General features: G+C 41.9%; 1 protein-coding gene across 1 annotated transcript; it reads right to left on the minus strand.

Moving 5' to 3' along the window:
- Positions 1-5601: 5601 nt before the first annotated feature.
- On the minus strand, positions 5602-11060 carry LOC102074826 (myosin regulatory light chain 2, smooth muscle minor isoform). The gene is made up of 4 exons (XM_005486671.4): positions 10901-11060; positions 10439-10637; positions 10107-10268; positions 5602-6412 (listed from the first exon to the last, which is right to left on the minus strand). The coding sequence occupies exons 2-4, from the start codon at positions 10620-10622 to the stop codon at positions 6240-6242; spliced, it is 519 nt and encodes a 172-aa protein (XP_005486728.1). The 5' UTR covers positions 10623-10637; positions 10901-11060; the 3' UTR covers positions 5602-6239.
- Positions 11061-15906: the final 4846 nt, after the last annotated feature.

Below are 15906 nucleotides of genomic sequence, written 5' to 3' on the forward strand. Positions count from 1 at the left end.
GAATTGGAAGGAGAAGAAATAACTAAAATAAACACACCCTAACTTCTTCATAATAACAGCATCTCCTAAATGCTTTCCTAGCTTTTATAGTCACTTAACAAACCACCGGTAGGTAACAAAAACATTCCTGCAAAGGGTGTGTGTCAACACAAAATCAGTCCTAGGTAGGAATAATTCAGTCAATCACAGAGGTGTAAATAACACTTCGAGTTGGGAAAGTAGTGTGAAAACAAGCAGCCAGCACCCCTTTGCTTGATACTTGCTCTTACATAGCAATTCTTGAGATCAAGAGTGGAAGAGGCATAATTAGCAACCCTGAAAACCTGACATAGGGCAAGATCTTCCAGGCATCACTAGTAAGAGCATCAGCCAAAAGTCTCCTCTTCCTACTCTCCTCTTCCCAGAGGCTCACCCACTTCCCTCAGAGGACAGTTTTGTCATGTGTTGTGCATCCAGAGATGTGCACAAGAGTCTGATCTGTATTTTCACCCCAGAGCCTGAAATGTCTGAGGTACTGCCATCCCATTTAGATACTTGCCAGCATTTTAAAAGCTGCCACAGAAATACTCTTTATTCCTGGAGGTGAAGCCTTGCTCATCAAAATTTGCAAACCCTGCCTTACAACTTATTAGCCGCTTTGAATCTTATCTCAAAGTGAGGCCCAAGGTGTGGTACACAAAGCTGGGAAGGGAATGCCTTTCTTGCTTGAAGGTCTTAACCCTTCAGCATGTGTAAGGCTTGCAACAGGGAGGGTAGATGCAGGCCCCTGACATGTGGAAGGCATTTAAGTGCTTGCACAAAGGATGGGAGGGGAGGGGAGGAGAGGAGTCAAACATCAAATAGAAAACAGAACTCTGGAAAAGCTGTCAGCTGCCAAAGCATGGGGCTACATAAATTGTTGGCTGGGCACTGGTGTCCAGCCTCTGGAGAAGTCTGACTACTGGAAGCTCAACTAGAGAGTCATATCTCTGATCAGCTGCATCAGGAAATGCTTGAGTGCTTTGCCCCCTATCTTCTTTCTGGTATTTTAATCTTCATTAGTTTAGATAGCTACTCAGATACCCAAAATGTGTGTCCAGAGCCTGGGACAGAAAATTTCAGGGACAGCAGGCTGCATTCTTTGCAACAGGAACAGAGTAGAACCAAATATTTTCAACAAGTGTCATCACTCTCTTCTGATTACTGTCCCATCCACATTGCAATTTGCTTCCAAATTCAGCTGCAGCTGTTATCAGGTAGGTTTTCTGCTTATCACACTGTTGTAACTAGCACTTCATGGCAACAATTCATCCTCCTCTTTGGGGCTCAGCCCCGTGTCATCTTCAGCAAATGAATCAGAGTTCTGAATTTTTGCCGTGTATTCCTTACTCATAATTTTGTACAAGTTTGAACCTCCTCTTAGGTCGGCATATAGTAGAGCACCCCCAAATACATTTGTAACAGTGCTGCTGTTCTGTGCCCCACCTGGGCAAAGTGCTCATGGAATAGATGGATATGCTAAAAAAAAAATCAATAACAACAGTTTCCATACCTAGACTTTCTATAGCAGAAAAACTAGTATTATCGGTTAAATTATAAGGTTGTGCTCAATTAAGTTACAAAAAATTCAAAGTCTGACAGAAATGCTGTCTTCTGACAATTGAAAATTGCATGGCTACCTTTTTTTTTTTAAATTAGCAGATAAGAAGGGCAGACAAAGTGGGAGGATTAAGATTCATGACCAAGTTCCCTCTTTGCTAGCAGGATAGCAGTAATAGTGTTATAACTTGTGTTTTGCACAACATATATCTCAGGTTCTAATAAAGATACAATACCTTATCCCCTGAATTAGTGAAAGAAATAAACAGGCAAGTACTAACTGCAAGTAATTTTGTTCCATTTAATTATCTTCCAAAAATGAATCACAAAGTTCATAAGCTTATCTTACTAACATGAGTCTTGTCAACTCTCCTTTTAACTAACTCCAGCCCTGTAGCTTTGAAGCTTGCTTGGGTTGTGGGGCATGGAACTGAGCAAATTTCCCAGGAAATCTTGTGCATGTGTGTGGGAGGGGGCAGCGTGCCATGATTGTGGTCTCACTGTAGCTTTTTGCAACCATTTCCAATGTCACAGTGACCTGCAGTTATTTGAAAAGGAAGTTTCCAGCTGCAAGTATCTTTAATTTGCAAGTCTTACCTACTCAGTGAAAGAAGCCTGCTGGGACTGGTATGCATCCCTATTAAAGTGATATGAACACTTTTTAATGTTTTTAATTATGCTGTTTACATGACACCCCTAATCTCACGATGATCACATAGGAACTCTGGTCAGGTTTGCCTTTCACAGCTCAAGAGCGCTACTGAAACAATTTTTATATTTAAGCACTGGGATGTGCCCAGTGGAACCAGAGATGAGTCAGCAGTGAGCTGGGGTTATTTGAATAGCAGAACGAGCCCTGCCCGCCGCTAGGAAACCGTCCACAAAGGTCAGACCGAGTGCTTCGGATTTAGACACCACCACCCTGGTGACAGGAATTCTCTCCAGACCTCGGCAGTTTTTAGAACAAGCACCGTTCTATTTGACATTTGGACGGTGCTGTGTTAAATTCCGGCTGCTTGGTATCTAAATGAAGAATTCTGACACCACTGCTGCTCCCCACAGTGCGCCGTGCCTGCCACACTGACAGATGCTGCTGCCTGCCCAGACACGGGAGCGAGGTGCTAAAATTAGGAACTCTTAAAACAAGGGTATTGAGTAAGGATCTGCCGAGTCTCACCAGCGTGAAATACTGAAGAGGAGGTAAGGAGTCACCGCTGCCCTTTCTGCAGGGGCTGTAATTCACATGGAGGGACAGCACAGCTGACAAATTGACTGCCCCAGTACAGAGAGAGCGGAGTTGCTCAAGGATAATCAGGTGCTGAGCCACAGCAGCTTACAAAGCACGGCATTCAAACAGAGCACAGTGAGAACCTTTACCAGTTATTACCTACACTGGCAGGAGTTTGTGGGGGGTGTTAAGCCAGATACAGGATGTGTGAGACAGTTCCCTGGCGAGGATCTGCTTCTCACAAACAGTCCTGGAGAGGAAACGGTTTATAAGCTAAAACTCATTTAGGGTTCAGCTCAGTTGCCTCTGCAACCACAGGAAACAAGCATCCCAGCCCCACTTGTGAGTCATGGCTTTTGGGAACTTCACCTTGAAGAGCAGGAAAGAGTCCTCTCGAGGTAGAATGGATCTCTTTTATTCCTTCTCCTGAGATCACTGCCTAAGCTCCTTCATTTGCCAAAAAAAAAAAAACAGAAAAAAAGAAAAAAGAAGGCACAATAAAAAACACAGCTGCTTGTGATGGTTCCACCCTCCCTTATTCAATTGTTCAGTGGTTTAACATTCAGCCTGAATGTTGCAGACCTACTTTTAATTCTCTCTTCTAGCTGAGAGGATTCAAGGCCACATTGTTCCCGCCCTCCACTCAAGTGACCTATCTACAAAACAGCTGAATTAATAACAAAAATAAAAGGAGAAAGACATCCCACGACAAACGCCTTCATGTTCTGCTGACCCACTTCAGTGAGAACACTTGAAAATTCTGTGGCTCTTACTGAGAATGATTTTGCCAGGACTAAGGAGTGCAATTAGTCTCTAAAACCAGTGTTACTTTTTCCAGACACACACAGACTTTAAGGCACCCTCTGCATCCGAGCAGGGGTTTAAAATTTCTTTGCAAGACAAATCCCAGGCCTCTGAGTTACACACCAAAAATCCATTTTTATCATTCTCTCTGACATGTTTTTATGAGAACATTAAACGCCATTAAAGTCAAGAGAGTAGAACCAGGATTCTGCCGAAGGCGAAATAGAACAATATGAACTACAATTCGTCATCACAAGGCCAAATGGCATATAGGTGTTGCTATACAGCAACACAGCCCTGACCCGTAAGCAAGCATAAGCAAGCACTGGGGTTTAACAATTGGCATTTATTGCTGTAGGTAAATACCAGCTGCCTCACTCTGAGCCCCAGCAGTTTAGTTTATATCACAGGTTTAAGTCTTTTGTATGTAAACAAAGTTATGCAAACATATACTTTTGAATTTGGGGTAGTTTTTTTCAAAGCTAATCTGAACAAAAGAGGAAGAGCCCTCACTGAGATACTGAGAAGTGAAATGCAAGAGCAGTGTCTGGTTTGAGTTACAAGGAAGGCCATGAGTCCTTTTGAAACCCAATCTTTGCCAAACATACACCACATGTGTGTTTGTAGGCCTGTACCAACGGCTTGCAGAGGCCTCTTTTTATTCTCTTCTGTAATGAACTAATTTGATTAAAGGACCAAAAATTCAACTTGTGCAAGAGCTGCAATGTGAAAAATCCTGGCACCATTAACCTTTGCTGTGGTGGGAACAGGACTTCTGTGGGAATGGAGCATATCTTCCCCCTATGCACGATGCACCAAACGAGCTTTTCGGGACTAAAAACCTCCCCCAAAACAACAAACCAACCCCAAACACATGCAGCAAACATTTGGGCTGGGAGGCGCTCGCCCGTCCCAGCGGCGCCCATGCCGGGAGCTGTGCTGCCACCTGCTGGTGGCTCCCGGCACGGCCCCAGCCCGTGCCCGCAGGACCTGGCCTCCTGCAGAAGCACCAAAATCCTTACTGATTTCACCGATAGCTTACAAAAGTTCCTGTTCCAGTTTTTAACCTCTGCCCCCTCCGAAGGGAAGTGTTTCTCTGGGAAAACATTTGTGAAGCGTTTGGGTTTCTGCTGATTCTGTTCAGCTCCTTTTTCCCCTCTCTGCTTTTCCATGTGGTCACACAGGCCCACAGTCAGAGGGATCAGGTCATCCCTGCGTGTGCAGCTCCCACATGCAGCTCCCTGGGGCTGAGGTAGAGCAGGAGCTTCAGAGCTTCCATCACCGACTTCTGGTGGCATTTCTTACAGGTTCACTTTGCAACAGTAGCCTACCAAGAAACAGCAAAATGCTCTCAGCCAAATGACTTTTCTTAATTTTGTAACATAAACTCTGAAGGGATCAACAATGTAATTCCTGGAAGTGTCAGAAGCAGCTCTGATCATCCTGTCTCTCAAGACACAAAAACCACAGGACCACAAGCATTCCGATTACGGCAAAATTGCTTCAGAACACTGTAGCAAATCTGCCATGCTTTCCATACCACAAAAACTATAGAGGATACAACTATGAGAAATGGAATAAAACGGAATGCCTCAAGTCTCACACATCCAAAACACCACTCACAGCAGGAGGTCTTAAAAATATAGTGTATATTGTTTCATTAAAAAAAATCATATTTTTCAGACAGAAAATGAAAAGGACAGAGACAGCACACCTTCCTTCTTCATCTAGCCCTCTTCCTACTGTGCTTTGAAAAAAAAAAGAAAGAAAAAGAAATAAATAAATGGTTGCAATGAAATGTCATTAATTCAGTATCAGCAGCCCACAGATCCAGTAAGAAGTATCACTTAAGCAACTCTACCCATATATGATATCTTGTTTTTAAAAAGACACTAGGATTTACATTATAAGTTTTTAAAAAGTGGTATTAATATAGTACTCAATGTTGAGAAATGGAGGGACTGAGGTGGTAAAATACATGCTCAACTACATAAGATTTAAAATGTTTAATGTGCAAGTCTCTGACAGAAATGATTAATTTACAATACACTAAAATTTGAAGGATAGGAATTTCTTCTTCATGTGTACGCTCACAATAGCAGGTGAAATACTCAGTTGCTGAAGTACAAACATCAGTATGCTTAAGTGAATTATGTATCATTTTTAAGGCAAAAATAGGTAACAACATGACTGCATACAGCTGCAAAAATATTTACAGTATCATTACAGAAACATTATACTTCTAGCATGAAAATTTTAATTTTGCACTTAGTAGACAGTGATTTATTTGAAAAATTATGATTAAAAATGTAAAATTAATCTAGCCAGGATGAGTAGCACTGACATTTTTACCTGGGCCTCCACATTCTCTGATTTTTGTCCTTCAACATCTATCACTGTAAGCTGTTCTCTCTCCCCCTGCCACTTTCCAGTCTTATTACAAAGGTGCAGGTGTGCCTGAGCAGCCTTAAGATCCACAGAGGAAGAAGCTGCAGTGGTAAAAATGTATGCAGTGGTCCCAGAAAACCAGAAAAACAAAGGAGACAACAGATCCTGAGAAATAAAATTATGTGAGAAAAAAAAAAAATTAAAAATTAAAGGTGCTATCTGCAGGTATCCAGGGATTTGCTCAGTCGTCCTTGTCCTTGGCTCCATGTTTGAGGATGCGCGTGAACTCGATGTAGTTGAAGTTGCCCTTCTTGTCGATGGGGGCCTCTCTGTACAGCTCATCCACCTCCTCATCCGTGAACCTGTCCCCCATGGTGGTCAGCAGCTCCCGCAGGTAGTCCTCCTGGATGAACCCTGCAGTGAGACACGCAGAGAGAAACACAAAAGGGAGGCCGGGCCTCTCAGCTGGGTCTCCAGAAGCAGCAGCACAGATGTGCACATGGGCAGGCAATTAACCAGTGCAGCACTCATATATTACATCTGCATTTGCACAGAGCCCCAGCAAATTTCCTTACCTGAATTCTAAAGAAATTCCTTGAGTGCAAAGGGAAAGGAAGTTTAATGCATTTCATACAGATTTTTGAAGACAGGGCCTGACCTGCTGTGGTATAATAACACTTATTTCCATCTACTCATCTTCAACGGCTCAAAGTGGAAAAACAAGCTCCTGTGACTGCTAGTTTTCATTATACAAGCAATTCTCTTAAATGAACTATATATTTCTTGCCTTAATTAGATATATTTGAACATCCTCTATAAACTAGTTTTCCCCTGGGGACTAAACAACCACTCTGGCTCTTGAGTGCTGCACCACGCTGTTGCTGGAGGCAGTTTATGTGGATACAGTGAACTCCTGGCAAGTGTCCAGGGAAGTAGTTTCTAACAGAAGAGACTTTCAGACAGGACTGAGCAAGTTAGCTCAGGAGGCAGGAAGAATGTTTATGGCGGAGAGCTAAAGGTGGAGAACCCAGTAAAAAAAAAAAAAAGAGTAGGATGTATTATTTATTATATGCTAAAAGAGCAGAAGATTTTTGAGGAAGTTAACAAAGATATAAAAAGGAGCAGTTTCTAGGTATCTTCTGCTAATTCTATTTCAAGAGATGGGCAGAACCACCAGTTGCCAAGTAATTCCAGGAAAATTTAGAGATGAAAAGAGAACCATGCATAACAAAGGGTAGACAGTAGAATGCAGAAACTGCTAAATGCTGATATACAACCACCCATACCTTTAGCAGCACAATAGTAGCTTCATTTGAGAAAGAAATTGGTTATTGAACTTCAGTTGGAGAAATGTCAGTAACAGAACAGAAGAGGTAGAAGTAGGCTCCAAAAAGAAGAGTAAGAAAGTAAACTCTGTGGAACAGCTGGAAATCACATGTAGGCACCCACATCAACTAATGAAGATTCAATTTGAATGTGATAAGAAAAGTGCTGCTTTGGAAAGAGAGTTGCATAAGTTAAGCAAACAGAGTTCATTAAAGAGACAAAACCAAACAGGGAATCAGGGGACCAAAAAGCAGTCAATGAGCATGACAAATTATCATGGGGGTGGTATATGCTGGGGGAAGGGAAAAAAAAATGTGTTTCAACATATGCTAATGAAAACAGCACCATATCCCAGTGCAGACCAGCCCTTGGATACTGACTGCAAATGAAGAAGGCCAGCAGCAATCTTCTACTTCAGAAATAGGGAGACTGTTCAGTTAGCCAGGCCCATCCTAATCGGGTCAAACCTTGGAGTTCTGTCTTTGAAGATGGGCATAAAGAAGAAGGAAAAGGCAGCCAAACAGATGAGACTCTTTCTCTGTCCTACAGAGACCAAGCAGTGATGAGAGATGACATAAGGATTAGTATTCAAAGAATGCAAGGCCTTTGGTGCTGCAAGTTTAGCCTCAAGGACTTCATTGCTCCTGTCTGAATAGGTGGTTGTTTAAACACTGAACTGGGCTGCCAGACCAGGAATAAGCCACAAGTTTTATCAGCGACAAATTGTAAAGCAAACAGGGCTCCTGTCCCTCCCACACAGCTTCAGCATAGATGGGGAGTAACAAATAAATGAAGCAAAACTTAAGATTCAGCCTGTTGCAAGCAGCACACAGCAGATGACAATGCAGGATCAAAGACCAGATAAAAAATACTCCAAATGCAGACAGATACAACTTTTATATAAATGCCATAGCAATACACATGATAGCAAAACTGAAGTGACATATCCAACTGGGCTGGCAATATAGGAAATGTAAATATCCTCATCTATAGGATATGATTTGTATTACTCCTTTTCAAAAGACCTACACTAATGTAGAGCTGGAAAATCAGGCCCATAACAAACACACAAGTGGAGTCCATGAAATGAGAAAAAGAGTAAAAGATTATAAAAGAGTTTGATGTAGCTGGAAATGCTCTTGTACATTTTTGAAAGGAGCAAACTGATCAGAAGCCAAATAAGAGGATAAAATTAATAAAGGATTGACATGACATGGGTTCTACAAACACATCACATGCTGTTTTGAAGACTTCATTGACTGTTATGAATCAAAACTCAATAAAACAGTGCAACTATCTCACATGTTTCCTGGTTAAAATTTGAGAGTGGCATAAGACACAAAACAGACTGCAGAACAAACCAGTATCCTCAAATCATTGTAGGACTAGACTAAAACATTTACCACACAGAGCTGAGAGATATTAAAATCAATCTTATCAGTATCCGGGTGCCCAAACTAGTAACTTATTGGTTACATAGACACAGAAGTTTATGTTCCAAAGAACTGGTAGCACAACCATTTTCTTTATATTGTAATTCACAGGCTCTTGTTTTGGTGGACACAAAAAAACCCCTAGCACAGTGAGTGAGACTACCTGTGGAGAGAAAATAATTAACCTACTAACAAACTTCCTTCTCTAGGAAATGGTGAAGAGATTTCCCTTGAGAGAGAGGAAGTCGATTAGCATTTGAAAAGGCCTTACCAACTGAAAGCCTGTTTACCTACACCTCAGCAGGAAGGCAATGCACTTTGAAAAAGCAAAAGGTGCTAAAAATACAGACTGAAAATAGCTGTTGAAACGGAAGGATATCCTTCAAAAGGTGCAAAGCACAGATCAGCTGGTTAGATTAAAATATTGCGGTGGGCAGTTGTGAGGAAAGGTGTAGGTGCAGTGTCATTTCTAGTACAGAGCTTACATAACTTTAGTGTGAGCTAGTAAGACAAGTTCAGAACGTATCAAACCACTGATAATCCCACTGAATTGCCTTATGGGTTCATCCCCAGTTACTACACACTTCTCAGGAATGTCAGCCTAGGTGAATAAATACATAAAAGCATAAACTCTAACCTCAAGATTACAGGAACAACCTTGGAAGTCCAATATATTAAAACTGAGATCTGTGTTTTACTCTTTCCCTTTATCTTGCTTTCCAAGTCAGTCCAAGCCGTCACTTCTGTCTTCTACACCCCACCCAGTTTTTATCTTCAGACCACTAAGACTGCAGACCTTCCTGCAATCTGAAAGCAAACTGAGCTGCAGGTGAGAGCATGACATTTGTCCTCAGAGCCATAAAGAATGCTCAGTCAGAGAGGGTTTGTAAGACTTTATGAAGTCTGGACATTGTGTCTTGAAATATTAAACACCTGAAAAATTTAGACGCATTTCAGACCTACTGCACAGGGGGACAAACTCAGTTTTATGACAAATTTCCTATTATTACCTTTTAACACCATAAAAAATCACACATTAGTGATTTGAGCTCCTCATCTTAGAGCAAATACATCTTGTTTTACACTTTGAGGAACATATAGACTGCCCAATTAAAGCACTCTTGTTCAAAGCCTCACAGAAGAACAGTCCTCCTAGTCCTCAGTACTGACACAGAACAGCCAGACAGATTTTACTCTCATTCACTCATTTAACAGAATATGCCATCTAGGATTACCATATCATATTTAATTTATAAAGGTGCAAAAATCAGCATAATGTTCAGAAACCCAAATAACAAACATAAAACCCAGCCATACCCCTGCCAAGCAGCCGAGCTGCACCCACGTACCTGTTGCTTCTTCATCAAAGCAAGCAAAAGCATTCCTGATTACATCCTCTGGGTCGGTGCCATTTAACTTCTCACCAAACATGGTGAGGAACATGGTGAAGTTGATGGGGCCTGGAGCCTCATTCATCATGGCATCCAGGTATTCATCCGTTGGATTCTTTCCTACAAATAAAGGGATTCATACTCGGTTTAGCTTTCAAACTGAACAAGTAATCTCAATATAAACCGAGTGTTAACACAAACTGAGACACCTCTCACATCCCAAACTCAGCATTTTGATCTTTGCAGCACAAATTTGCCTGCCAAGCATGAACAGAGGAAAGGGCCATTACCAAGGGAGGCGAGCATGTCGTGCAGGTCCTCTTTGTCAATGAAGCCATCCCTGTTCTGGTCGATCATGTTGAAGGCCTCCTTGAATTCCTGGATCTGCGACTGATCGAACATGGCAAACACATTGGAAGTGGCGCGCTGAGGGCGCTTTTTGGTGGTCTTCGTCTTTGCCTTTTTGCTAGACATGTCGACTTTTGGGCACTATGGAGAGAAAGAAATACAGTAAATGCAGTAAGATCAGAGTTAGGATTTAAAAAAGGAAAAAGTTTTACAGTTTAATGTTACAGCGCGCTTCTAAGGCACTCTTATTTCCTCTCATCAGAACGTATTTCCCTAGTATTTTCAAGAAGGAAAAAGAGAAGCAAAAAATATGGATAAAGGAAAGACAGACTAATAAACCAGGAAAAGAGTCATTTTTAGAAGACGTAAAGAAACTTGAATTTTAGTCTTGAAAAGACCCTCACCTCAGCAGCGGCTGCGGGGACCGGGTACGGAGCAGACACGGAAGGCAGGAAGCGGCTCTGGCGCCGGCGGATGCTCCAGCGCTTCCTGGAGAAACCATCGCCCTGCCGGGCCGCGGGTGGGGACGAGCCCCGGGAGAGGCGGCGGGAGGGCAGCGATACAGCAGCCAGGGCTTTTTCTTACGGATCGCAGCCCACCCCGGCTTCCCTGGGCGGCGGCCGGCTCGGCACGGCCCCGCGGCCGCTTCCCTGCGCCCCCCGCTTCGGCCGCGTTGGAGCATCCCGGGGGAAGCGGCGCCGCCGGCGCTGGGCCCCGGGCGCCGCCTGCAGGGGAGGATGGAGGCAGCGTGTGGGGACGGAGGCAGCCTGTGGGGACGGAGCTCCGGAGGGCTTCTGCGGACAGCGGGAGCTTCCCAGGGGGATTTTCCTTTGTGTACACAAAAGCTCCGCACGCTGAAGGTGGAGCGTCGCTCCGCGCTGCTGGGGCCGCGGCGTGCCCAGGTTCACACGGCGGTGCCACAGCCGGGAGGTGAGCGAAGCCTCCTCATCCCCCGGGGACGTCCTGCCCGGATCAGATCAGCAGGTGTGAGGTGTTATCCTTACCTTCAGTCTTCCCCGTGCTTCGCTCGAGGGATCAGAAAAATTCCAGATTGCATCTTAAAGTCTTCTAAGTGGGTGCTCCCGCAGGAGCGAGTTTAATGCCTCCCTCAGCCATACATTGTAAGACTTGGAGGATTTATTTTTGCATAAATTTTCTTAACGAAAAAGGATGACACATATTTTTCCATTCATCATTTGATGTAGGATCTCAAATCAATTGAGGTACAAGCTGCTTTTAGCGTAGGGGGATGATGTCTGAAATCGCTTCAGAAGCAGCTCGCTTTCAGCCCACTTGTACATTTTTTAAATTTTCCAGAGGGAATGCTTGTTCCCATGTTGCTTGCTGGAGTCCCACATAAATAGCTTGGGCTTCAAGAAAACTGTTGTTTAGTGCACAGAAAGGTGCTGAAGTAATCACATGGGAAAGCTGCACTGCCAGAGCCTCATTCTGTGCATCCCCCTCCTCCCTGCTGCCGGCTTTGTTGTACAGTCTGTGTCTTGGAAAACAAGAATTCCTTAGGAGGAAAGGCATTGGCCAGGCATTGGAGGAAGTTGCCCGAGGAGGGTGGTGGAGTCACCATCTCTGGAAGTGTTCAAGTGTGAATGTGGCCCTTGGGAACTGTGGTGGTGCTGGGCTGATGGTTGGACTAGATTATCTTAAAGGTCTCTTCCAACCTTGATCATTCTGTGAAAGGAAAAAATAGACATACAAGCTTTTTCTGAAATTGTCAATTGTATTTATAAATGTAAATGAACTACATTTAGCCACTGGACCTACTGAAATAAACTTGTAATCTACTATGTAATCTAGAAGTTGCAATCTCAAATTTGAAAGGAGACATTTTAATTGTCAAGAGGCCAAACTTTCTTTCCATGCTCTCTGCTGAAATCAGAAGTTATTTTATGAGGGCTGAGAATTTGGCCTAATTAGCTTATAGTGCTTCCCCAATTAATTTTAATATCACTCTTCTAAAGTTTGCCTCAAAGTGCAATAGAACTAAGACTTAACTTTGCTAAATTGAAAGTCTATTAATGGAAAAAGTTTTGGGTAAAAAATTCTCTGCTTACTAGACGTGGCAGAAAGTTTCAAGATAATTACATGCAAAGTAAGAGTGGGTAGAAAGGCAGTATAAATAGTAAGATGTTAAGAGAGTTAATAAAATACTTCATGACAATGTTGAACAACTGAACAGTGTGTTGAAATTTAATTATGAAAAGTTATCTGATCTCTTAATTTAAACTTCTTTCATCAGTTACTTTAAATTGAACCACTACTGCAAACATGCCACTCTGTCTTGGATTGTTTTTCATGCTATTAAAAGGGTGTTACATGATAGCTGTCACCATGTATAACTTCTGCAGATGTGGGGATAGGTACACTGGTATTATTTGCCTAGTGTGAGATCAGTTCTTAATGACAGAATTGCATGTCAGTGTGTGTCTCTTAAAGCTTTTGTATCCAATTTGTTGCATCATGGTGGGATGAGAAGCCGTTCCTACAGGCAGACCATTTTCTGTTTGATATAAATCTTAGTAATGCTTTTAGAAATGGTTCAATTTGACTTGATTACAGCATTCAACATAGCAATAAAGAAATTTAAAGGGAAAAGAAAGATTTGTTTTGACTTTTATAATATTTGGGGGATATTTTTTTTAACTTGTTGACATAAATGTTGAAAAGGAGAAAAAAGTAAGGGTGCTCTTTTTTGTGAGTGTGGTGCTTCCCAAGAGCTGTGCATCAAACATTCAGAACAGATATTATCCTTTCTGAAAAGATGGTTTAAAAAAATGCTGAGCTCTTAACTCTTTTATTTTTCTTCTTTCTACTTCTTTCCTTCATTACTCCCTTCTTCTTTCTCATTTATGTCAGTCTTGTTTAAGAAAAAAACATTTTAAGCAAAATTAGTTAATTGTTCATATCCTTTCTGTCTAAAATACTCAATGATTTTGTGCCATTGAAATGCTTATTTTCTTTGAATTGTCAAAAAACCTTCAAAATTATTGGTTTCATACTTCAGTTTTAAGGCTGCTACAGACAGTGAGCAATTTACAGTAAACCTTTTCCCTCCTCTCATTGAATTCTTTCTGTTAACAGTTGAACTTAGAGGTAATTTCCAACTTTTAACAATTCTACGATTCAGTTTCCCCCCCTTTGCTGAGTTACAGTGACAGTGCAAATATTTGTCATTAACTTGGCTGCTTGGTGAAGCAGAATCAGTTTGTGTCATATGATGTTTCTTTAGGAATCTAATGAATGTGACAGGAATGGCTGCGCTGGCTCGCTGTCAAAGCCTGCCTAGACCAGTGCACACCAGCTGCAAACAGATGTGGATTCCAGATGTGGAAGGCAGGGAGCAAAAACAGTCTTGAGACTGGGGATGGGGAAGCCCAGCAGTTGCTTTTTCCATTTCCAGGTTGGAGCACCACAGGGATGGATCTACTGTTTTCTTGGATGCCCTCAAGAAATAATAGCTGCTCTGAGGTCTTCCCTACCAGGTCACTGGAGAGTTTTATTGTTTTGGACTTTTTCACCCAAAACTTGGAATCATACTTTTTTTGAAAAAAAAAAAAAATCTCTTTACTTGTGGGTTTTTTTTAAGGAGAGAGAGAGTATACAGGGTTTTTAGTCAGTTCTTTAGGGGAGGGCAGCAGCAGTGGCCATATGCAGGTACTTAGGGAAGAATTAAGAATCAAGGTACTCTATGATATCTTCCCAGAATGCTCTCCCAATATCTGCTATTTTTAGTTTAATGAAGGGATAAGCTACCCTGAGCCAGATGTGATATTGAGTAACCCACAATTAACTTCTTTCATGAACTTGCCTAATACGTGATCCTTGTCTTGATGTAGGTTTAGCATCCACAGTTTGCTTTGCTGGTGTTTTTGGAACCCCTTGCAAGGCTGCTATTTTTTACATGAAAAACTGCACCTTACTAACCTTGAATGTACCTATTGCAATGTTTACTCTGTGCTCTAGACTTTGTATTGGAAGAAATATTAAGGCTGAATTGTGTGTCCACTTCTTTTGTGTTACTTTTGCTTCTAGAAATTTCTTGTATCAGCTGTAGCAGGGAGTCCCACTTGGGTAGTTTTTCTTGTACAGAAGCCATTCCACACTGTTGGTCATCTCAGAAGTAAGACTGAGGATGTGCATAAGAAACAGAAGGGTCTGAAAAGAGAGACTAGATGGAAAAGCAGATGTGTGATTTCCACATTAAGAATTAAAATTGTTTGAAAGTGGAGTGGAAGGTTTTGCAGTTAGGAGATTTTTTTCTGCGCATATTACAAGTGTTTATTACGGAGATTAAGTATTGACAGCAGAGTCAAAGTTAAACAAATCCATCTAAGTTCTAGGTCTAAACTATCATTTAACAAAAGCATTTTTTCTGCCAGTTGCTTCACCTTTTGGTATTTTGGCTCATCCCTCTGCCTTTCCATCCCTTCATCCCTGATTCCAGCTGGTATCTGTTGCCTCTGTGTAGCTATACCAAGTGCTGTGCAGTGACAGTCAGAGTCACAGTCTCTCTTTTTGAGATGCTGAAAGAGTCACAAAGTTTTCTGGAATTTCTCCAAAAATAACTCCAGTGCTGTGATCCAAGGGAAAAAACATTTGAGGAGTCATGAGTTAAAGAAGAGATTCTGAAATGAGTGAGTCTTCACTTGAGTCTCTTGGGGGGCCTCAGACTGCAGATTATTTTCTGTTTTCATTCAATGATCTCATGAATAAAAATGGTTACTGTTTTCCCAGGTGGTAAATGCTGAAGCATGAAAAATCAAGGCTCTCAGAGAATGTAGTGGCGCCTGTAGAAGAAACACATATTCTTTCTCCATACTTGAAATTAAAAATAGCACAGTTTTGACTTTCTAGTGACTTCCAGTGTTACATGGCTGAGGAGGAGGCAAGAACATGAGTTCTCTAGAGCATGGTATCACAATGATAGGGCAGGTCAAAGGATAAGGCAGAGATACTTAATAGAACATAATTAAAATGCAGTCAGTCTATGAAATGTTGTAAACAGATAAGAAAGGAGAAAACAGACTTCAATATATTTTTTTAAAACTGCATCTCAGTGACTATATGAATGGGCACTGACATGTGTTTGACAGAGTATTGAGGGGCTTTACTCAGCAGACACAGTACTCCTTGCATTCCCAGATCCCAAGTCCTTTATTCCTAAAGAACACAAGTTAAAAACCCCAACTAAACGTTGAAAAGTACATCTTTGGCTGTTTGGCTGGGTTTTTGTTCCCTGTTCTCTATCATCAAAGTCACTGTTCTGCCTCTAGTGCTGTATGTCCATCCCTTGTTTTTTATCTTGTTGCAATAATTGGTAAGTTGCAACAATTCTAGCCAAGTCTTTGTGGGGTTTTCAGCTCTTCTTGCATGAGTTTTAATGAGGAGTGTTGCC

Source organism: Zonotrichia albicollis, chromosome 1 (genome assembly GCF_047830755.1).
Source record: "Zonotrichia albicollis isolate bZonAlb1 chromosome 1, bZonAlb1.hap1, whole genome shotgun sequence".
NCBI lineage: Eukaryota > Metazoa > Chordata > Aves > Passeriformes > Passerellidae > Zonotrichia > Zonotrichia albicollis.